This window comes from Dicentrarchus labrax, unplaced genomic scaffold (genome assembly GCF_905237075.1).
Source record: "Dicentrarchus labrax unplaced genomic scaffold, dlabrax2021, whole genome shotgun sequence".
NCBI lineage: Eukaryota > Metazoa > Chordata > Actinopteri > Moronidae > Dicentrarchus > Dicentrarchus labrax.
Genome location: NW_026136706.1, coordinates 15,596,780 through 15,621,448, shown reverse-complemented (window position 1 = coordinate 15,621,448; position 24,669 = coordinate 15,596,780). Strand labels below are relative to the sequence as shown.

General features: G+C 41.3%; 1 protein-coding gene across 5 annotated transcripts; it reads left to right on the top strand.

The window, feature by feature from the left end:
* Positions 1 to 1,086: 1,086 nt before the first annotated feature.
* ppp1r9ala (protein phosphatase 1 regulatory subunit 9A-like A) lies at positions 1,087 to 24,508 on the top strand. Of its 5 annotated transcripts, none has more exons than XM_051403782.1 (20): positions 1,087 to 1,269; positions 1,764 to 3,842; positions 13,705 to 13,837; positions 14,079 to 14,199; positions 14,684 to 14,788; positions 15,060 to 15,192; positions 16,013 to 16,171; positions 16,301 to 16,354; positions 16,667 to 16,896; positions 17,445 to 17,541; positions 17,632 to 17,758; positions 17,943 to 18,073; positions 18,843 to 19,161; positions 19,248 to 19,305; positions 19,393 to 19,464; positions 19,634 to 19,835; positions 20,374 to 20,418; positions 21,314 to 21,430; positions 22,287 to 22,475; positions 23,265 to 24,508. In XM_051403782.1, exons 2-20 carry the CDS (start codon positions 1,935 to 1,937, stop codon positions 23,421 to 23,423), a joined length of 4,359 nt encoding a protein of 1,452 aa, XP_051259742.1. In that variant the 5' UTR covers positions 1,087 to 1,269; positions 1,764 to 1,934; the 3' UTR covers positions 23,424 to 24,508. The 5 variants fall into 5 exon arrangements, with proteins under 5 accessions (XP_051259742.1, XP_051259740.1, XP_051259743.1 ...); XM_051403780.1 differs by having other exon boundaries at positions 17,943 to 18,094; XM_051403781.1 differs by having other exon boundaries at positions 1,268 to 1,405; positions 17,943 to 18,094.
* The last annotated feature ends 161 nt before the right edge of the window (positions 24,509 to 24,669 follow it).

The window sequence follows — 24,669 nt, the reverse complement described above, 5'->3', positions numbered from 1 at the left end:
GCAGCGAGGGCCAAGATTTAAAAGTTACAAAACCAGCAGATCTACTGAATTCCAAAATGCAACTCAATAGCATCTTTTATGAGACTCCTAAAAGTCAATTCCTTTAAAACCACGCACTTTCAGTTTAAATGTAGATTTTCTGTTTTAAATCTCAAGCCTAAGCCAAGAAAACTGTGATGATCAGGACTCCCGTCAACACTTTTCAGAGACAAAAAAGACATTATATTTTTGTCACAGGCTGATTTCTACTCTCAGTACTTAGTAAACTAAACTTTGTGTGTCAAATTGGCAGTGTCCCTTTAATGCTACAGTCCCTGACAGCAGGAAAGGTTGTAAGTAAAGGCTCTTTTCCATGTCTACTGTAAACCTGAAGTGAGTTGTTTTTGAAGTCTTGGTATGGACCTTTGCCCATGCGGATGTCTAGGTGAGCTCTAGTACCCAGTAAGCTCTTTCCCACGCCTTTCTTCTACAACTCCTTGTGTCTGTGCTGTTGTATGGAAGTCCATTACCGTCAATCTGACAGGGAACAAAAATAATAATTTAGACTTAGCATCTCAAAATAATGATAAAGTTTTGCAATGTTTTGACTTAGTATCTCAAAAATAATGAGAAGGTTTTGCAAAGTAATGAGAAAGCTTTGCAATATTATAACTTAGCATCTTAAAATAATGACATAGCATCTTAAAATAATGATGTTTTGCAAAATAATGGGAAAGCTTCTTAAAAACATTGACTTAGAATCTTAAAATAACGAGAAGGTTTTTGCAAAATAATGGGAAAGTTTCTTAAAACATTGATGTAGCATTTCAAAATAATGGGAAAGTTTCACAATATTTCGACTTAGTATCTGAAAAAATGACTTTGTGATACGAAGTCAATATTTTGAATTAATGAGTCATTATTTTAAGATGCTAAGTCAATTATTTTCCCGTCGCATTGGCGGAAATGGGCTTCCGTACAGTGGAGAAAGAGGAGGAGGGTGCAGTGGAGTGACGGGTTACACTCCTGGAATGTGGGCGCGCTCCCGATTCCCTCTGTTCTCGTCGGTGGCGGCGCGCGGCACAGACACAGACTCGTGTGCGCGCTGCGCTCAGCCCGCGACAGGTCTGGAAGTGCAAAGGAGGCAGGACAACGTTGCCCGACTGGAGCGGGGAATGATGGCGGTGAGCAAGAAGAAGGGACAAGTTTGATACTGTAAAAAGAAACAAAAAGAAAACTGGAGCACTGTGGGCGATCTTTCGGCGCCTAACACGATGAAGCAAGTCGGAGGTGAGAGACTTATAAAGTTGTTTACGTTTGAGCGGCGTCGTGTGTAGAACCAGGGTTAAACGTTTCCAACGGCTCGTACTTGGAATGCCACAATGAATTGTTCAGACCGAGGCTCCGGCGCTCGGCGGTTGGCCCAGTAAGTTTATTAACGTTACCTTTTTATCTGTGGTGTAGCGTTACCGACAACTCTAATGATGTTTCAACCGGAGGAGTTAAGCGCAATAAAGATTAATAGTTGGTTAAAGTTACTTACGCGGTTGCCTTGACAATAACTGGTTACAGCTAACGCCATCGAAACGTTAACCTTACTAACTTACTAAGAGTTATCTGACGTTACTTCATGTTCAAACTGTGGCTTTTCATGCTGTTTGATTTGCATACAGAAAGAGATAATCCTTTATTAACTAACTTTTAACAGATTAACGTCAGGCATAGAGAGATAATGGTATCCGGTCTCTGTTTTAACCGATTTTACTGTCCGTTTCTCTCTTCAGATGACTTCGCTGTGTGTGTTTGATAGTTGAAACGACGGTGCTCCAGAGAAACTCCGCCGGACCCATGGCACCGCTTGTGTAACGTTGAGGGATAGTAGTTTACCAACAATCAGCAAAAGTCTCTCCACACCCGGCTTTTTCTAATCGGGCTGCAGTCGTAAACACGCAAAAATGATCAAAGGGGAAAGCAAAGGAGGCGAGAGGACCCTGAGGAGCGCGTCCCCCCACAGAAATGCATACAAGTCTGACTTCCACGCCATTAAGTGCTCCTTTGATGGGCCAAAATCCGAGGGCGCCGCCAAATCATATGCAAATGGGTCCAGTGACACCCGGGAGGACTCGAGGGGGAGGCCTTTTGGCACCAGGGTAAACAAGATAAAGAACATATTCCTACAGATGGATGGTCAGCAACAGGAGTGCCAAGAGGGGAAAGTGACTTTAAAGTCTGAAGTGCCCCCAGTGTCTCCGCCAAAGGTGCAATTTCCAGTCAACACTCACAGAGCTAACTTCAACAGTGCTACAAGCCCAGAACCACACAGCTTAGATAAAACACCCAAGGGGGAAGAAGTTGAGATTGACAAAGTGGCTTTGGCAGAGAAGTTTTCTGTGACCAGAAAACTCTTTGAACGGGGCATCAAAGAGCAGCCTGCAGTTGAAAAGCAGTCTCCAAACAGAGCAGTGACTCGTCTGTCCCTCGGAAGTGCCTCTGATGAGGGGAAAAGCACAAGGAGAGTATCTGGATCATCTGAGACCACTATCAAATCAGAGCAAACCCCTACATCAACAGTTGAATGTCAACCGGATGAGAAGGCCGATAGTGAGAAAAGGCATGTGTCTAGAGTGTCAGTGAATGCAGGACCCATGTCCAAAAGGTTGGAGACTTATATGGCAGAGAATGACTCAGAATACAACAACACAGCTGCTGCAAAAGGAGAAACGGTGTCTGTTAAACAACACAGCGCCACTGAACACTTACTGCCTACCTCGCCAACAAGGGACAGCTTACACAAATCTACTTCTCCTGTCAAAGAAGCCACTAACTGTACGCCTGTTACTGATGCCACAAACAAAAATGCCTCCCAGACGGCGTGTGCCATTAACAAACCAGTGTCTAATGTTGGGGTTAAACCAACAGTTCCCAACGCGGCATATAAATCTGTTTCTCCAACAACTGACGCCACTCACAAACCCCTTTCACCAGAGCAAACAACCCCAGTTACCCACGGCTGCAAACGCTCCTCATCATCCGGTGATGGATTTAGCAGGACATCTGTTGGTGGGGATGAAGGCAAAACACATAGTCCGCCCCCAAGGGATGTGAAGCAGCCTCTTCCATCAGCTGGTGGCCCCAACAGGGCTAAATACCCTGATAAGGCCAGCAGTAATGACTGTAGTCCTACCAGGGTCAAGCCACCCAGCCAGACGTCACCACTGGACTCCAGAGGGGTGGGCATGGTACGGGCAGAACTGGTAGTGGTTCAGAATGAGTCCTCAGAGAGTGAGGAGAATGAGGATGAGCATGTTGAAGATAATGTGTTTGCGGAGCAGAAGGTGCAAAGTCCCAAAGACGTACCGACAGACCTGAAAAGAACCTTTCCACCAGAAAGACTGAACTGTAAGCCTGCTCATCATGTCTTAGCAAGAGATGTCGCAAAAGAGACGCAAAGGATAGCAGAGACTACTGTGGGCGAAGGTAGAGTCTTGGAGGACAACGAGCGATTTGGGTTGAAAGAGGAGAGACACGAAGAAAGTTTAGTCGTGAGTCAAGATGGTGACGCTAGTCGCGAGGAAGACGATGAGGTTGCAGAGGAGGAGAGCGAGGTTGAGGAGCAGGTGGGCCAGCGCATCCTGGACAGAGCCTCACCAGTAGTGTACGGTATCGAGAATGCAGCGTTTGTAGATGACAGAGATGTGGACCAGATCCTCAGGGAAGAAGAAGAGGAGGAGGAGGAGGAGGAGGAGGAGGAAGAAGAGCAAATGTATGAGGAGTATGACGACTGTTACGAGGCCCCTGGTTTGTCTGATGAGGAGGAACCTCCCTCCAAGAGGAAAATCAAGTTCTCCACAGATCCCATTCTGGTAAGTGTTGTGTTGTTTACCTCAGACTTACTGCTGCTCTGAAAACATATTGCACAGCACCTTCATTATAAACCACAGTCTCGCTGATTCAGCAACTGTCTGACCTAGGTGTTTCCCTCAGACACAAGACAAATTAGTGGAGGCTGAGAATGAATGCTTTTTGTCTGGCACGTTGACGTCACAGCTGCTGCAGTGTATCATCAGACGAGCTTTGTCACGGTTCAGAAAATCTAAAACTATGGTTTATTTAATCTCTGTGACCACGCAGGCATGTAGTTTGACAACCTCGTCTCCTGGCGCATTGACCCTGCAAGAGATCAGGGGAGAGGGGAGAATTTGGGGGACGCGAGGTAGCAGCATAGTGTGCAGTATTTTTGGAAATATTGTTGACATTGCATAAAACCTTCTGAAAGCAGGACCACAGCTGAATGAGGGCAGCAGTGAGGTAGAGGCATGTGAAACTTAAGAAGTAAAAAAAAAAAAAAAAACATGGCCACCTATGAGTCACTGCATTGCATGGGTATTATTGCTCATTTAGAGTGGTTCCCCTCCGTTTGTGAATCATGTGTTGCACTCATGAGGGACTTTTCACTTCTCTCCAACATGGATATAAGGAATTCATGAGTATTTTATTCTCCCATGATCTCTTGGTCCGACCATGGCCAACTTATCTTATTACTGCCAGGGAATTCCTGATTTGTACTATCCATCAATTTATAAGGGTGTGAATCTGACATTTTGTGGCCCAAACAAGTAATCAGGAAAATGATGGACAGATGAATCGATAATGAAAATAATTGTTAGTTGATGCTGTATTATATGGAGGTCTAACATGTCCTTATTGAGGACAGAAGTTCTGCAGTTGGTTTTGCAGAGCTGGGTGATCGTTACAATAACTAATTTTAATAGGTCTGTTGGCGCTTTCATACGATCTCTAATCTCAGCTAAGGATGTTCCAAATGGTCTGTGTACAATTATCATCACAAGTATGAATGATGATTCATTTTATTCTTCCTTGAGCAGTCAAATATAATTACATTAAACAATGCAGCCTACAAGACCGGGAAAACATTTATTGCAATTTTACAGTAACACATATCCCTGCAGTCTCATATCATCATATCCACAATATATATTTGATTTATCTTCCAGCTTTGCAGTTTCGTACTCAAAAACTGATTTTCCTGCTTGTGTAATATCTCCTGGTACTGCCACAAGTGTTGTAAACATTTCCAGTGGGTGTTTAAGGGGTGTGGTGGAAGTGGAGGTGATCTCTTCTATGGTAAATATTCCACCATCACCATATCTAAACAGCATTTTGATAAAACAGGGGAAAACAAATCACTCCAGTGCATTCCACATAGCTTGTGAACAGCTCAGTGTTTATCCAGGCCTTAAAAAGCACTGTTATCTCAGGGTGTGGACCCCCCCATCTCAGTCATCCTGGCAGGGGGTCCTGGGAGAGGGGACCAGAAGCTGACCTGCAGTGGAGGGGACACAAACAACAGTGTGTCTCCTCCGCCCCAAGTGGAGCTATGACAGAGATAAACACAGCTTTGTAGTTCACAACAATATGCAAGACTGTGTCTCCTCCATGAAGCAGTTCACATACTGTTCATAACAGTCGTGACTCGTGAGAGGGAGACTTTATGCAAAAGAGAAATAGCTGACACAAGGTTGTAGTTGTTATGTGAGCTTGTATCAATGGGCTGATTCAATGATACTAGCTGTGTCCAAAATGTTCATACTGCATCCTTTTATATGCATACAGCAAACCAAATGTAACAAATGAAGCTGTTACACAAAGTTATTATTTTTGATGGATTAATCTGCTGTTTTGTTTTTCCCCTAAATAAACTAATTTATAAATTGGTCTAGCAAAAATGGCAGGAAATTGCATTTCCATATCCTAAAGGCTAAGGTAACGTTGTCCAACAATACAAAACCCAAAGATATTTAGTTTACCATCACAAAAGACAAAGAAAAGCAGAAAATTGTCATACTGTAGTTGGGAAGAACTAAGTAATCTTCATTAATAAACCTAAATGATTAATTATTTAAGTAGTTGCAGATTCATTTTCTCTCAATTGACTAAATAAATTTGCTAATTTGTTTGAGCACTACTGGAACTGTCCCTCATGATCCTGGTACCTTGTCATTCCCTTTGTAACACAACAACCCGCTCAGTGGATTTTCAAAACAGTGAGACAAATTATCACGATGATGTATAGTTCTAATGGTTTGTTATTTTAAAGGTTGTTTTAGCTTTGAAGTAGACTTAAACAAAAGGGTGACACGGCCATTTTATACATTTTGGATGTAAAATTGAATACAAAATTAACATTATATGGACTAGTAAGATAAAGTATTACGTAAATACTGGAAATATTTGTATAAACAATGTTCAAAGAATTCAGAAACAACATTTTTCCCTGGTCCCTACACCAGGTTGCTGTGAGAGCACCTATAATGATCACCAGGGGAAAGTAACAGATATATACAAAAAGGACTAGACTTCAATCATCTTGAAGATAAAGTTAAAGTTAAAAAAAACAAACATGTGCAAGCATTCTTTCCAATTTGCTTTTTATATATTTGCATGGATGGGTGCATACAATGGACATGCTGGAAAGAACACACAGAGATTTGTCAAAATAGTGACATGTGCTTGGATTAAAACCATGGGGTCAAGGTTACGTGGTATGCGTGTTAGCCAATTAAGTCACACAAACGTCCCTCAGCCAACCTTCCTACCTGTGGCCTGGCTAACAAAAGCCTCCCGCTAGCACTGCATCATTCTCCACAGTCTGCTAGCCAGAGCTGGCACTGGGTTCGAGCACACTTGAGCTGTAGCTAACTAGGAGAGAGGAAGTGCTTTGTGCTTCTGGCCCACAACAGGATTAGGTCCCTAAGTAACCCAAGTCATCTTGACAGAGGAGGTGTCCTGTGTGGTAGAAAGGTCCTCTTTGTGAAATAAAGGAGACGTCCAGTCTCAACCTTGATCTGCTTGATCTGTAGTTGAAACAAAATGGAAAAGCTTAGAAAGAAAATCGCTAAAATAAATGCATGGTGTAGTTGAGAAAGTACTGCAATTATTTTATACATCATGTTTTACGAGATTCTTCTGCATATGTGGAAACAGAGTCACACTTTTTAGTAGGGCAAAGAAATGCTGCATTCCCACGGTTGCTGTGTATAAGAGTTTGCTATACCCCCTGGCTGTATGAGCCGTATAAATATTGTACCACTGCTTTAAATTATATCTTTGGTGTTGGCGAGGAGGTTGTCTCCTCTATAACTGCAAATAAAAACCGGGCCTGTGATATTAGATTTGTGTGTCTGGGCATGTCCTTATCCGGAAAACCTTTTTAAACTTTAGTTCACTTTTGTTCAGCAGTTCAAAGGTTTGCATCTACTGGAATTCACTTTCACTGTGAACCCTATAGTTTGGCAAAAAGCCATGAGTTATTGAATGATTAACGTAGGTGTGTTATCTGCTTGTGGACAAAGACTTCACACTACTCATTTAGTAGTTATATGGGATCTCTGTGTGTTGTGTTGCATATGAGGACATTTGGAACAGGAGGAGTCAAAAACCAGTCAACCATAACAGAAAAGAAAATGTCTGAACCCAGGACCTGCACCTGCTGCTTTGCCCCACCCTCACAGAGTCACAGGAAGTACCACCAGCAGTTATTGGTCAAGTGAACACATTGTCCCTTCTTGAACACACAGGGTGTGGTAAAAGATTGTTCAGTTCATTGTAATGAAAGAATTCAGTATTTTTTTCTTTGTTTGCAGTGTAGATAGTTACACTGTCCACATTGGTCACTGTTCAAGCATGCACGTCCTTTTGTAAGTTTGACTTCCCGTATGCCTGCAGTAAAACTTTGTTTATGATCGACACTTCACCTGTATCTGGTAAAATAAAGTTCGGAGACATTAATGTGTAGCCAGATAACAACAAGAGTTTCACAGGTGCCCTATGATGTTTGTGCAGAAGTAGTCTATGAAGGAATCCTTTGATTCGACAGAATGGATTTTGTCTTCCGGTGGTGAAAAGGCAACAGATCCCTGCAGATGTTATTGAAGGATACTTTTATGAGAGTAGTATACCTCCTTTGAACAAGTGAGAGATGCCAGCAGAGCAAAGGGTTATCAGTAAGTTGTCAGTCTGGCAGCAGTTGTACAGTGGAGGTTGTCATATGCCAGTTAATAAACACAGCAGTTTGACAAAAGTCTTGTCTGTTGTTTCCTGCTGAAAAATTGATGGGGGTTAGCCCTAAAAAAAAAAAAAAAAGCTGAGCAGGAAAGACTAGCGTTGTGCCTTCCAACATTGGCTCCAGTTGTCACCTCGTATCCTTGAGCAAGATACTGAACACCAAATTGCTCCTGATGCCGTGCATCTGTGTGTGAATGTGTATGAATGAGTTCGATGGACTTTGCCATCACTGAGTGAATGTGTGTGAAAGGGTGAATGTGGCACGTAGTGTAAAAGCGCTTTGAGTGGTCGGAAGACTAGAAAGGCGCTATACAAGTACAGGTCCATTTACCATTTACCTCTCTGGATGCAGCTGTTTGGCTTAATGTTTTCATGCACTGTTGAAGTTTCACCTACAAGTTTGACTTTCCCCCAGGAGTTCACTGTTCACTCCCCCATTGATTTAGTTTCTTTACGTTATGTATGTTACATACTTATTTAGATCCATGAGCTTTTCATGAACCTAACCAAGTTGTTTTTGTGCCTAAACCTAACAAAACTGCTACCGATTAAACTCATAAAATGTGTTAAACTTGACCACGGAGGGTACAAATGAATTGATCCCCCCACCCCTATTCTTTATACATGCTGGGAAGTTAAGATGTAATTACGACAGGACAAATTTGCCTGCTCTACTATTTCATGTGATTAGTGAAAATCAAAAGGGGCATACTCCTTAATTTGACTGGCCTCTGTGGTCAACTCATCCCATAGTGTTATTCTTTCCATTTCCTAAATGAGATGGGTCTCCTGCTGGCCAGAGGAATGTGTCTGACTAGACTCCACCCTCATCCAACCAGCAGACAGGCCCTGCCCTTGTAGGATCCCTCCAGCCACCTGGGTAAGTGGATGGCTATCGGGCAAAACAGGGCAGAATACTAATGCAGTCAGCTCAGTGTTGCTCATTAAACAACTTGGCATGTGATGAGTCTTTGGCTGACTGTGATTGCCTTAAACACTTTCATTATCTGACCAGAGACAAACACATTAGTGGATTCTCTAATTGTGTACTAAAAATTTCAACAAACCTTGCAGGACCGAAGTAGCTTTTGTGGGCCATTTATAAACAAACCTGTTCAACCTGTTTGTGTTTGCGGTCCTTTGGAAATATGGCACTCCACTCTTCTCAGACTCCACCTCTTCCTGCTGTAGGTCATACATTAATCCGTGAAACATAAACACTGTTGTTTCAGTTACAGTCAATGAGTTTGAAGTTAACAGAGTGTTAATAATTCCAAGGGCATACATACAGGAAGTACTAGATATATATTTTGTTATTTTCCGTGCTCTGTTTACACAAGATCTAAAAACTGGGCCCCATGCCTTCCCTAATTACTCCATGATCTGCGCCAGACCGCCACCCCTGCCCTAGCTCGCTCTCACAGCGTGTTTTCATTTGTTGTCTTTTTGTAGGCCCGCTTGCATTACAAGCTCCCCAATCCAGTGGTCAGGCCTCGTTTTGCACTGGCAAGAGATTCCTCTGGTTTGCTTTTCCTCGCAGCTGCTGACTCATTTCCCACATTGGTATTCTGTTGTGGGGAGGGGAATCGGAGAAAGATGGGAAGGGTTTCGGTTTGGGTGTGGACATGTGTACATCTGTGCGTGTGAGCACACGTAAAGAGGGCAGACCACTGCAGTTGTTGAAGATGGATGGAAAGCCCACACACACTGCTGGGAGCTCGAGTTTGTGAGTAAATGGAAATATGAAGACGGCATAGCAGTCTGTTGACCCACATCACAACCTCAGTGACCACAGTAATAATTTAGGGGAAGAAATTGGCATTAAAACAACATGTTCGATACCTTGTTCATTATAAACTTGTTTGATCTTCTGTGGTCTCTCATCCTTGTTGTAGTCGAGCTGCCTGATCAACAGTTGAGTGTTCTTGGTTTTTAGCTGATAGAGGACGGGGTATGTGCTGAACATTATAGGGAAAATGGGTGTTTTGTCTAATAACTAGAGACAGTGATAATGGGAGCTGTGAGTGAGGCTTGTTTGTGAGGGAGAGCCTAATGAAGAGATTGGTTTCTGTCTTTCTCGCAAAGAAAACAGTGTTTGAGTGATTAGGTTTCAGCAAAGAAGAGAACATTGTTCGAAATAGGCCTGGGAGTCCATGGCAACAGGGAAGTCAGACATGAGAGTCGGGGGGAGAGGTAGAGGGGAGAAGCCAATCTGAATTTCTGCTGCTCAGCTAATGCCAGGGCCTAAGGAGGCAGTGGTGCTCCCTATATTCTATTAGCCTACATTTTCAACCTTTAATTACTAAAGTCTCCAAAGTCTAAACTAAAAAGCATCTTTCATCCTTAATGAAATTTCTGTCTGCTCCAGTTCTGTGAATCCATTTTTAACTGTCGAAATTAGAAGTTGATAAGCTTTGTCAGCCCTATTTATAGAAACGCTTTCAAGCTTGTTGTTCAGAGACATGCAGAGTTGGTTTTAAAGATGCCAGCAGGACAAAGATGTCTTGAGTAGTTTGTTGGTTATTTGAAAAAAGTTGTAATCTTCAATGTTATGTGCAGTGGCCTCGCCTTTGTGTGATAAAGATAACACCCATCTACCACTGGAAAATAGCACAACATGTGGGTCATGGATTATAAACCTATGGCAATAAGCTTGTTCAAGTATAGAAGGAAGGAGGAGGATTCACTTGGGTTGATAGAGGGTCGAGGCCCCATGAATAGCATTCCTGTCTGTACCACAGAGTTACAGTAGTGTGCATAATCTTTAATTTTCTAATCTTCTTTCATTTGGTTTGGGAGGCTACAGGAGAGGGGTACCTGCAAGTGTATCAAGGCAGTGTATTTACATCTTGTTTCCAAGATAAAGCAATGCGATTCCAATTGGATAAATGTGTGTGATTAGCAGCAGGATGTTGTAACACAGAAATAGTCATACTATAGTAATTCACATTGACAAATTGAACAGAGAGCTCAGTGAGTTATCCTGGAAAAGTATTATCTGCACTGTTTTGGGCTTCATCCAAATAGTGAGGAGACAGAAAGACAGAGGGAGAAGGGGATTGTGTTTGTGGTTGATTCTTCAAGTCTTGACATGCTGTAGGATCTAGACCTCAGACTCTGTTGCCCAGAGTGGAAATGTTTACCTGATTACATCATACATCCTCATGGCAAAATGGTATGTCTCGATCAATCCTATTGCCCTACTCCTTTTTTATCTTGTAAATTTCCATCCCTTGTTGTACAATTTTACAAGTTTTTCATTGTGTTAACCACAACCTGGGTTGCACTCTCTATATCATAGTAGCAATATCTGAGCACAACTCAAACATTTGTCCCAGGGATTTCTGGCTCTCATGTCCAAGGTTGCACACTAGAATACAACACCACCACAGTATTGTTATGGTGTTACATAAGGCTGTCCAGGTGTATATGATGCCCTTTGCAGTATATTTTATTAGGCTAACACGACATGCTTGGTAAATCATTTAATTGTGCAAATTTATCACCTATGGTATACGAGATGGAATCACAGATTTGTGTGGTAGTTGTTCAATTAAAATTCAGTTCGGTGTATTGCCTATTATGGCACTTCAGGAAATTTCTTACAAAAAATCCTAAGTCCCAAGTAGATTGGTTCTGTCTCAGCACTCACAGATGATCCTGTCAAGTTTACGAGCATTTGAACGCCTTGGTTTGTGCATGTTATAGCCTTGATCCTCCTCTTCCGAGAAACAACTCTATCCCAGCTCACTAACTTGAACTAACTTGATAATGTCATGCCCAGCCAATAAGTGATTTATAGAACTAAATATTTTCTTCCGAGAACACAGCTTATATCCTTTCTTATGTTTTCCCATTTTCCTCTGTTTAATTTCCAAGTGGCAGCTCTTCTGTTCTGCATCATCCCATTAGTGAGCCGTCTATTCACTACTCATATGCTCAGTGGAGCCAAATTATCAGCATGCTTGTTACTTGGTCAGCAGCACCTGTAGGGTTCACCTTCCCACTCTGATACCAGCATCCTGCCACCACTACCACCACTATCATGACACCACTCAGTAGAGACTAATGATGAACAAGCAGGGGATTTATGTTGGGTTCATCCCCATAATCAGGCATTATGCCCAGATGGAGTCTGCTAAACTCTAATCTACTTTTTATCAAAAATCTATAAACTAGTCTCTCATAATTAAACACACTCTATGGTTCTTCTCTCTTTGTTCTGTTACTATATACATAAGACTATGTCAGGTCCAATGGTCAATTTATCTTACTCAGACCTCCAGATCACTGACAGTTTCAGAATTTGCTTAGAAATGTAAGCTGGCCTTTGTGGTATGAAGATAATTCACAAGACCTTGCAGTGCTGCTAACTATGGCAACAAGAAATACCCACAAATAACGATTTGCAGAGGTATGACTTTTTAAATTTGAAAGTCAGCTGCTGTTCCTTTATGGTATTAAGTTAAAAAACTTTTGGTTTTGGACTGTTTGAACAATGCAAGGAGATAACACACTGGGCTGAAGGAAACTGATGGACTTTTTTTTTTTTTTTTTTACTGTTTTCTGCATTTTTGTTTAAAAACATGAATCGAGAACAGAATCGTCAGATTACTCAATAATGGAAATAACTGTAGCAGCCTTGCTGTAAACCTTGTCTTAATTGTAGTAACTGACTCACAACAGATGGCCACCTCCAATCCATTTTATTCTGAATATTGTAGTGCTCACTTTAGCCTGAGTGTTTTTCAAAGTAGGAACACAATTTCTGCTTGGTAGTATCAGTGGTTGTATGTAATAACCCTTAAGGCTGCTGTTGAGTACTGGGTAATACCAGTTAGCTGAACATTTAGGGATTGGGGATTTTTTGTATTGCTCTTTATTTGATTTCTTTTTACTGTGCCGATGATTCACTTGTCGCCTCCGAACATTGATCTTTGCTACATCCACTGCTTAGCTCTCCCCAGCTGTGCCCTACTTTCCACGCTGCTCATGTTCTGCTTTATAATTCCAACCAGAAAACAGCCTTTGGGACACATCCAGTGCTTTGCAAGGCCTGCCTGCAAAGTTCACAACTTCTTAAAACTCTGATGAAAGTCCTCAAGAGTATGTCTTGGGAATGCATCTTCTGCTTCAGTGTCACTGACATTTGAACTACATCTGTTCAAAAATATTATGAAGATGGAAAAGATCACCAACCAGAGTTGATGATGCAGTCGGTGTAGTTAAATAACTGAAGATCATTCAGCTTTATTATCTCTGTCAGACACTATTGTGAGAACAATGGCCACAGTTGAATAAAGGACTGAATTTCAATCGAGTGATTCAGATCATTGTCAAAGGGCTCTGCTGTCCCTCAGCAGCTTTTACAGTGTGGTTCAGTAGTGCACTGGTTCCATAATTTCCCTAGTAAAGGTCCAAAGTATGAGTTATTCCTCTCATGCATTTTTTCTCAAATGAAGAATGTGTCCTTGTTCAGCCTGCCAGGATAAATAGGAATAACTCAAAAGTAAAAACAATATGCGAATGTCTGCAGACCCTGTAGATTCTCCCTTAACATAAATTTGTGTGATGGTTCACTACTAGGACATAAGAGGGTGGTGTATTGAATCTATGCACTTCATATTTTGACCAACACAGGTCTTCAGTACTTTCTCCAATGAGGAGTATGATCGGCGCAACGATGATGTGGATCCAGTTGCAGCATCTGCAGAGTATGAGCTGGAGAAGAGAGTGGAGAAGATGGATGTGTTCCCTGTGGAGATTGAGAAAGGTGAGTTTAGCAACAATGAAGGTAAATTCCTGTGTGTCAAAAGCAATCTCTGAGAAATATTTAGCTGCACACAAAGTACAGCCCTCAAAGGCAATTTGTGTATTTTAACAACTGAGTCTTGTGACTGTGGTTCAGATTTTAAATCAAGAATATTTAGGTTGACAAATGCTATTAGTCTGCATAAAAATGAAAATAGTTGAGTGTTAAGGACATAATGGAATTGGGCCTTCTCTGCATGTAGGAGACAATGGACTTGGCATCAGTATCATAGGGATGGGAGTGGGAGCTGACCAGGGTCTGGAGAAGCTTGGCATTTTTGTGAAAACCATAACAGAGCGGGGAGCAGCTGAAAACGATGGACGGTGAGTTGAAGTGCTGAAACCTCCTTTTTGCACCAACCCAACATTTACGAGTCACATTATGCCGAGTTCACACTACATGATTTTAGCCCTGACTTTCCACTCGCCGACTATTTTGAGAGATTGCCGACAAATTCCCCCTCCGAGACACTCGTAATGTTTTGTATACAACCGGAAACATGGCTCACACTCACTTCATACTACACCACCACAACAGATTTTAACGTTGCATTATAGGAAAGGCTCATTCCTCCATGGCCCAGTGACACAAAAGACACAAACAACCAGATTTATTAATAACCTCCTGAGAAAGCTTAAGAAAATAGTCTCACTACGTCTGTTTCCCAGACATTTTTAGCTGCATTGAGGCTACTGTAATTTTTTTTATTTTTTACTACTATGCTGAAGGCGGTGCTTAACTGTGGAATATAACTGTGGAAATGCTTTGAAACCCTGTCCTTGATATTACTGTCTTCTGTATCTCTAGCATACAGGTGAATGACCAGATAGTGGAGGTGGATGGTATCAGTCTGGTGGGCGTTACCCAACTGTTTGCTGCTACAGTCCTGAAGAACACCAAAGGCACAGTGAGGTCAGCTCAAAGTCCATCTCTTTAACCCCTAAAACCAACCTTATTGAAAAGATCTTGTTGGTTGGTGATAAGACTGAGCCAATCTTAGCTTGAATAGACTAAGTCTATTTACTTCCAGAGTCCAGAGGTTTTTTTTCTTTTAATTAAAAGAAGCAACACAAAGTATTGTGGCATGTTAACCATTTATCATAGGGAAATGAAACACCAGCACATCCAGTAAATATTCCATGATATGGCACACTAATACAATGCATTTGTAAACAAAAAACAGGTTCATGATTGGACGGGAGAAACCAGGGACACAAAGCGAGGTAGCCCGCCTCATAAGCGAGACACTAGAGCAGGAGAAGAACCAACAACAGCAACAACACATGGATGACCCCTATGAACACTCCACAGAGGAGGTGAGTCAGCTGGTAACTCAGTCGCTGTTCAACCTTATGCCGTGCTCATGTCATACAGGATGGATGGTAGGAATGGGAAAGATTCTCACATTAATGACTTGCGTCCATGTCATCAAGGCGCTTATATAATCACAGCCAGTCATATGAGGATTAAAATACAGTGCACTGATAATATTCCACCATATACCTTAAATTTGGGTTATTTACACTGAACAACCATTTCGGCTGATGTGGCTGATGACATGAACACTGCATTAGCCCCTTTGCAGTGCCCAGTCCAATCCCAGTCAGCTTAACCAGGAGCCAGAGTAGAGTGCAGCTGACTGTGAGTAAGCCATGTGTCACAATTGTGCTGAGTTGGAAGGTGTTCATTTGACCGCTACCTGTCTGCCAGAGTTGTGAAATGTTTGCTTCCCGAAGTTCAAGCAGCCACAAGCCCCTGTTTTTACGATAGCGAGAATGTGCAAAGATTTACTGGAGCAGACAAAGTCAAAAAAGTAATGTTGCATAACACAGTTTCAGGTGGTTCTGTGGTTATGCAAAGTGTGTGTAAGTGTGTTGATAATCTTGTTTTTCACTGAGAATATTGTTGTATGTGTTTGACGCCACAGACGAGCTACAGACATGTGTAGTGGACTCCTGCTGTGCCTCCCCGTGAAACCAGCCCACCAATGTTTGGTTATGATGTTACAATGTTCCCTCAGACTGTGGTACACTGTTCCACTGGGAGTGTTGTTGACACACGCTGAGCATGTTCCTAGGCATGTAGGGTGTGTTGGTGTTTGCAATATGTGATGCCATGTGTGATGTCATATTTCAGGAGGAGCGCTATGAGGAGGAGGACGGAGTAGATGAGCGGATTCTGGGTTCCAATTTCTCTCCAGGGCGGAACGCAGAGGTGTTTGGGCTCCCTGACTCAGAGGCTTTGTTTATGCCAACCAACATGGACAGCTCTCAGATGACCTTCAAGTTCAAAGAGGTATCACCCACACCATCACTTTTTTATTATATTAAGGATTCAGTGTTCTGTTAGGACAACCACAGATTATTAATAACATACAGTGATGGGTGTAACCAAATCTTTTGTTTCCCTATTTTTGTTCCTTAGCTGCAGCTCCAGCACAGCATTGCCGCAGCTGAAATAAATCAACTGAAGGAAAAGGTATGATTAGGATGAAATTAAATTACGTTATTCAAGATATTCATATATGTATAACATACAAGAGAAATAAATGTACAATATAAAACATTCAAAAAGAAACCAAACAGAAAGTATATTTTATAAACTATATTTTCTGGAGTTTCATCCATCAGTAATTACTATATATATAAAATATATTATGTTTCTTAGCAACCTTTTTGCTTCTTTTGAGTAATACAATGAGTAATACACAGACTGTCTTAGGCCAGTGGCCCACTTGCTAAAATAATTCAATATAGCCAACCAAAGTAACATGTCACCATCTCTGTACAGCTAAGGGTGTCTGAGGAGGACAAATCATTGTGGGAAGCCAGAGAGTCTGCACTGGAGCAAAAGATCGAGGATGGCAACGACAAAATCCTGAAGTTGGAGAGTTACTGGCTAGAAGCCCAGGATCTGTGTAAGAGTGTGAATGAACAATTAGCTGAGACTCAAGCCCAGTTTGAGACCCTGGACAAGAAGTACAACAAGGCTAAGAAACTGCTCAAGGACTACCAGCAGAAGTGAGTTTGTCTTAGGTAACACAACACTACACTGTTGTAGGGGTTGAATTCAATGATTTACTCAAGTCAGTTTCATTATATAACACCTTTTAAAAACCAAAATGTATTTTACATAAAAATACAGTCAGGGTTTAGTATTATTACTTACTATAGTAACTTTATTCATTTACTCAGGAAACGGGTAAATGTATAAATACAATAGGCAGATTGCACAGAAACATAGTTTAAGCAACCCAGCGGTCGAGATAACATTTGTGTAGACTCTCATCCTGCTACATAAAGATGTCTGGGGATGGGATTTAAAAATGCATTTAAAAGTGAAGAAATGTCTGATTAGACTTTAACTAGGAGCACGGATTGAGGAGGTCAGAGTTAAACTGGTATAAAGTGGAGTCAAACCATGCAGTGCTTTATTTTTTACTCAGACGGTGTATTATATGAAGCAGGATAACAATAACCAAATAGATCTGTCCGTCATAAATAGCTGTCACATAGAACGTGTTTACAAGCTAAAGGACTGATGGGCCATTTCCTTTTTTCCTCCCCAGAGAGATAGACTTTGTGAAGAAAGAGGAGGAGCTGAAAAAAATTCTAGATGAAAAAGACAAGTGGTACAGGGAGCAGCTGGAGACATTACAGAACAGGGTAAGACCCCAGCTCAAGACAACTAATCCTTATATACCACAGCAGAGATGCTAGAGACACTGAAAGGAGCCTGTGTTGTTTTGTTCACAGATAGCTGCCCTGGAGTCCGGAGGGGCCTCAGGTGTGGAGCGTCAGAGTGGTCAGGACTCAGCAGCACAGAAGAGATTGAGCGGCCAAGACTCAGTCACCAACACACCATCTGTTGACTCACTACTAGGTACAAAGTTCTACTAGATTTTAATAACATTTAAAACGGAAGTACACACGTCACACTTTAATTGTGTTATCTGTAAAAGATTCACAGCACGCATCATAAACTCCAGTGACCCTGGTAAATAATTAAAACCGTGCACAGCGTCTTCCAACCTGTTTGGTATGTTTGGTTTTTTTCTCTAATGTAGAACAAGACTGGAGTGACTTGGTCCCTGAGACTGAGCGTTTGGACACCAGTGCACACAAAGCAAAAGGCCTGCTGGCTCAGAAGGCCAAACGTCAGCCTCCATCTCGGACCAAACTGAAGGAGAGCCTCGCAGTGAGTTCAAGTCACTCTCAGGTCAGCCAGCAACAGTTGATAGCAATACATTGCTTAATTTGCAGCAAACCAAAGCCCCATGTTGTATGAGCATATGATTGGATTTAACAGTCAGCCTCTTGAGGCCAGATGTAAGGTATGACATGAAACCTGAAACCCCAAGAAAGTAATTTCATGCTCAAAATGCTATCTCGGGAGTGAAACTAATGGTGGCAAAACAGCTTGTGTCTCCCTCTATACAGAAGAAGTTAAATTAAATGTAGCTCTATGTTATATGTGAGCTGAACAATCACAGTGAACAAGGTGGGGCTTATGTTATGCAAAATTTAGAAACAACTCTGTCAGGAAACAAAGTTAGCATGGTTTGACCCACTCTTGTGCTGAAGCGCTGAGGCAGCACTTTTCCTAAAAAAACAGGAATATCTTACCATACTCACAGCAGTTCTAAAATACAATGGGGAACATCATTTAGTGTCTTTTTGCTTTTAAAAAACAACAATAACACCTTTTAATAATACATTATATAAAAAAAGTAAAATAAAAAAAAAAGTTTAATTAAAAGGAATTCTAATGATAGTGTTCCTGTTGCACCAAGAAGTTTATTTCTAGGCTAATTTTAGTCTGACGGTGTCACAGGTGTGTCTTCTACAGTCTGTGCTTACATACCTCAGCCAATCAGAGCTGAGGAGCAGAGTTTTCTGTTATATAAATAGTTTATATCCCCTCTTCCTTGCATTGTCTGTGTAAATAATTAGTTTTGGCCCCACAGGAAACTGAAGAAGAGGAGGAGGAGCAGGAATCTCGCAGGAGAAGGAGGTCCATCCAGGAGAGCCTGTCCCTCCCGGTGCCTGTCTGCTATCCTGGGAATGGACAGAAGGATAATCCAGTGGAGTCTAAAGATGGATCCAGGAGTAAGGCAGAGCTCTCCAGCAGCCCGTCTTTGTCACCATCACTGGGAGATAGTGTTGAAAGCAGTGGGAGTCCTTCGTTGTCCCCTCCTAAAGAGACCTTGTCGCCACATTCCCCCTCTGGATTTATGCGCAGTGCCAAGAAGAGGGAGTCCAAAGGCAAGGGCAAAGAGCTCAAAGGTATGCAAGAATAAAATGTGATGCCTGCAGTAGCAATGCTTTTGCTAGCATTTTTACTGAGCCTGATTATTATCGTTTAATTTCAGAGGAGCTAAATGAGGCCTCACCAACAGGAAAACCTAAAAGACGATTTCCAGACTTTGGGTAAGTCTGCATAGTGATCACTGTCATTTGTTTGTAAGATTCTATCATTTTTGTTCTAACAAAAATATTTTTACTGTTCATTAACAGAGGCCTTCGGAAGTCAGGTGGCAAAGGCAAAAAACACGACAAGGAGGCAATGAGAGCATCTTTGGACAGCAGGTATAGTATTGCTCAAGTTGATTTATAAAATTATACATTGTGTAACAGGATCTATTGGCAGAAATGGAATATAATATCTTGACGGTTATTACTCATTGAGTCATTTTAAAGCAGTACACTGTAAGCCTGAATGTGGAGAACTGTTTCTTCCTCTTTTGCCTGTGCCTAGGGGATCGGCAGAGTTACTGGAGGAGTCTGGAGGGAACCTCTCTCCTGCAGATTCAATGACCTCCATCCCTACCTGTATGCCCTTCTCCTGGTTTGGAGACAAAGAGAGGGACAGAGACAGAGAACCCTCATCTTCCAGCAGCAGTCTGCCGTACGCTGCAACCGAGACCAGCAGTGAGCAAAGCCAGGATCGCAAGAACAAGGTATGTGACTTAGAAAATAGATATCGGACATGGAGAGTATTAGTATCCAGCACAACATTAATAAGATATTAGGCATAGTGCTACACAGATGAGATTGTAAAGCAGTCATCCTGTATCCTCCATCACCATAATATATTTCTGTCCTCACTGAAAGGGTAAAACTAGTAGACACATAATGGGAGGCTGTTTCTAGACACGCGCCTTCATTGACCAGTTCTCCAAATAAGCTACAGCGTGCAAAGGCTACAATAACTGGATCCATATGTTAGCCATTAGAGAGAGCTAGCGGGGAAGGATTTGGTGGCTTTTCAATGAGTTTGCAAATAGTGACACATCAAACGCATCCAGTGAAACGCCTGGCTAACTGTCACACAGGCTGCGGTTGGGCTTGTGTTCCCACGATACCGTTTAATGAGTTCAAGACTCAAGCTGAACCACGATGGCATGATCACCAAGAGAACAGTTTGGGTTTTGTCGTTTTTGTCAGTGCTTTGCTGCCTGGACATTTATCTCACTGAACCGTGTTTCCTTTAAACAGACAAATCTCTCCTGGTCCTCTTTATTCAGTCGCTCATTAGATTTGGTACAGTATACACATTCTTGTTTCACCTTTTTGATTTTTAGATGACACAGTAGAGCGTTACTAACACATGTAGTCCTGCGATTATTTGTAATTTCTCACCTCAATACATACAACATGTGAATGAATGAATAATTCACTGCTTCTTTTGTAGTAGGTATGTGGTAGTGTGAAAACAATGTCATCTAATTTTCCTTTTATCCTCATTCAGAGAGCCTTGTGGCTTGTATTAGAGGAAGCACATGAAGGCCGTAGTTTCTAGGGGCTTGTTGCACCAGCTAATCGCAAGTTTGATCAGAGATGTGTGTGTATAAACACTAACTGCTATGTTGTAACTAACTTGTATTGTGCAACCTTAATTCTCATACTACATTGAAATGAAACTGCATATGAACTTGCACATAGCTGGTGCCATAACCTGCAGATCCGGACAACATTTCCTTTATTCAAATTTGAACCTACCTGGGAAAAACAAGCCACAGTTTAACTTTGAAAACTACATGTAAACATGAGCACCAAATAGTTAATCTTTGTAGCATCTACTCGACTGAACTGAAAACATTACCCCATACCTGAAATGTGTGTTTACTTTCATTAGCAGTAGTAGTGTTAGTTGTTCTGGTTTAGAAGTTGTCGATGTAGTTTTGGTGGTGGATTGATTTTAGCTTTACTCACCTTTCCTTTCACATGTTGAAGATCAGTCACTCATTGCTCAAATCAATGACCTGGGTTGCTGCCACAGTTTTAATCAATTATAATAATTCCAGTCCTTTTGGAAACAGCACTGCACTTAACCCCTCACACCTGTAGTGTTGTGTCTGTTTGCTTCTCCTAGTACAGAACTGTTGTTTGGTGATGTGTGACTAGTAAATGCGTTCCTTGTTTCCACTTGTTCCAGAGTTTTTCAGTCATAGATGATTCTAGCCCTGCCAGTCCCAGTTCAGACATCTCTGGGTTAGTTGCTGAACCCAATCTGTCTGGGCGCTCACACACTTTAATCTTCTCTTCCAGCGAGGTGAGTGCTCTCCTTGTTGCACAGTCACAAAAGCTGTGTGGGACGCCTTGATGCGGCTGAAAGGGGACATTCTCAAGCATGCTCTTTGAGCCTCCCCCCTTTTCATAGCCGAGATTAAATTGTGAATGCTGAGGGGATAGAAGAGACCTGCATGTGTGTGTGTGTGTGTGTGTGTTAAAGCTATTTTATTTTGTTTAAACAACTCTTGCAGCTTAGCTTTTCTTAAGTCAGCTGTGATGTTAATAGTTTGTACTTTTGCCTCTGTTAGAACCGTCAACCAGTGCTTCGTGTTCTTTACAAGCTTTGGCAGACCACAGAACAATGTTGACTGCTCTGCTGCCTGCTCAGTGGTGTTTCAGCATCTGTTTGTTTTTTTTGATATTATAGTTTAAGTGTCTCTTAGTTTTCACAGTGTGAACACACACATCTGCATCTGAGAATGTGTTGGTATTTTGTTGTTATTGCACGCTTGTGTTTTTTTAAGTGCTAGCTTGGGAAATGTGTACTCTGCTCAGCTTTGTTGAACAGAGGCTGCAGTACATGTTCTTTTTGTTTGTTGTATACATACTGTAGGTTTTACTTTTGTATTTTGGTCCACTAGTCTCCCCCCTCCCTAACTTAACTCCCTACACCAAGTCTTTATCATTTATTTTTGCCATGCTTTAGACATGAGTCATCTGTTTCTTTTACAGTAGAGCAACATTTATGATACAAAACAGTTGAACCCACTCAGATTTTCAAATTCCTACACAGAAGTATTCAGAAATAACTAACAAATAAAATATTAATGTCCTTACTCAAACAACGCTGTGTTCATTTTTCTAATATCTGTGTGCATTATCTGTGTCCTCTGTAGACTTTGGATGATGAACCGGTAGCTACAGGAAAAGAGTACCAGTGGCAGAACCGGCCTGTTTCTGAGTGGACCAATCAACAGGTCTGTCACTGGTTGATGGGCATGAATATGGACCAATACACACCTGAGTTCACAGCTAAGGGAGTGGACGGCCAGCAGCTCTTGTATTTGGACAGTGACAAGTTGAAGGTAAACAAAACCAGCTCTTGATGATAATAATTAACTTTGAATTACCTGTATAATTATGGAATGATAGTTTAAGAGTGATGTTGTTATTTTGATCTGACAAAGCCTCTGTCATTGCAAAAGAAGTCTATAGTCTATACTATTAAATTGTCTTGTCAGCCTTTGACTGCCACCTTGTGGCCAGAAGAATGTTTTCCTGTTGACAGTTGCAGCTAGAGATGATTTTCCATATTTTATATTTCAGCTACATTTTAGGGGAAAATAATATTAAGGACATGAATAAGAGAAAATGCTATGACAGGAATATAACATTGGGATGATGACAAGACTGTATATTGTTATACAATTGTAGAATAGGATCATCTTACACAACAGTTGGATTTTAATTAGAATAAATTATAGTTTACAACCAGATTTAAACTTTTTCTTCAGATGAAAAGTGTTTCTGTCTTGATTAACTTTCTAACACTTATACATTAATCCTGATGTTTGTTTATAAAACGTCACACCAATAATTTTAAGTCTTATTTCACCTCAACTTTGTTTTTAATTAATCAAGTTGTCACCTGGAAAAAAGGCCTAAATGTTGCTGACTCCAGCCTCTCAAATGTAAATATTTCCCCCTTTAGTTTGCTAATATTACAGTAAAATAAATTAGTTTGGTGTACTCAGTGGATTAATTAATAATGAAACTCATTAGTTGCAGCCTTACTTTGGTCCTTATTTGTTGACATGTTTACGATGTATAGTAGCATTATTCTGCCTTAAATCTGTGCACTTTTTCCCCCTCAGGCACTCGGCGTGTCGAGTCAGAGCGACCGTTCAACTATCAAGAAGAAGCTGAAGGACATGCGTAAGACTCAGGAGAAGCTGGAGAAACAGAGAGAGAAAAAGGAGAAGGAGGTTCGACGCAGTGGGAGACTCCCAGTCAGTGCTGACTCTGTCTGCTGAGGTAGCAGCTCTGCACAACTCCTAAAGTCCATCTGTAGCAGGATCATGAGCAGCCCCCCCCTTTTTTTTATATATATATACACTTTTGGTGCCATGACGTTCATGTGACATGGTGTTAATGCCAACAGGCAGAGGGCGTGACTGCCAGGAGAGGACCTGTGCCGACTGAGGTGCTAGTTATGATTTATGTTCATACTGTAGCATCCTGTTTCTTTTCTCATCACTGTTTCTCTTTAATATTTTTAACACATTTTCAGCTCAAACCATTTTTAAATGAAAGATGGGGAATGTCAAAAAGAGTTGGGTATGTGACCAAAAAGGAATCTTAACATTTTTTACCACTAAAAAGCTAGAAGCTATAATTGTTTTCTGATGTAGTTGTTGCAGATCATGCACACATTTACCTATGGAAGTCAAATGTATACAGCTTTTTCTGCATTTTATATTTTTGCTAGTATAACTTGCTTGTTCCCATGTACAACTCTTTTACAGGAACGGTTATTGTACAGATAAAAGCACTATATTTGTCTTTTAAACTTCAATGGGCGACAAGGTTTTAAATGTATAAATAAGTTTTATACATGTGCCTATTAACTGCATATCTTTTTTTTTTTTTACTTAAATACCATTGTTCATTTTATACTATCGACATTTTTCTACTAAGTAGAATAGCTAGGCTGTTGTTGTTTTTGCTGAATGAAAAGCAACAAACAAGTAGGGACAAGGTGAATGCTGCTTCTGCTGTCCCCGGACTCTGGCTGTGTGTCGCTGATGTGGTACCGAGACGCAGCACGCAGGTCTGCTACATGTACACCTCACCGGTCCGTTAGGCGGTGAGACGTGCCAACGACAAGGACTTGTGTGAGTCGGGAGCACAGCGCTGTCGTGTATGAATGTGAGGCTGAACGATGAGTTCTTCGCAGCCAAAACCGAAGTGCTTCCTCTCTTCCTCTCTTCAAGCATGACTTCATGTTCTGTATAGAATACGACATGTTGGGACTGCAAGAAAATCAAGTTTCCACATCTTCTGAATCAGAGAAACATTTCTTGGTACATAAAACATCAATAAACAAATTTTTACTTTATGTGACATGTTTGCTTCCTCCTTGCTTCGGTTAACTTGAGTTTACAGTGAGCACCAGATGGCTGTAAACTGACAGGTTTTTATATATTGATACATTAGTAGAGGAATAACAATCCTACACAGCAATCCTGTAATAAATTAAATTGTTGACATGTTGGATGT

Excerpts from the sequence above, each read along its gene's own strand:
- ppp1r9ala (XM_051403780.1), top strand. The coding sequence starts at position 1,935 with ATGATCAAAGGGGAAAGCAAAGGAGGCGAGAGGACCCTGAGGAGCGCG. Across the intron at positions 3,843-13,704 it reads TCTCCACAGATCCCATTCTG|GTCTTCAGTACTTTCTCCAA; the intron begins GTAAGTGTTGTG and ends TGACCAACACAG. Across the intron at positions 16,355-16,666 it reads TAAATCAACTGAAGGAAAAG|CTAAGGGTGTCTGAGGAGGA; the intron begins GTATGATTAGGA and ends ATCTCTGTACAG.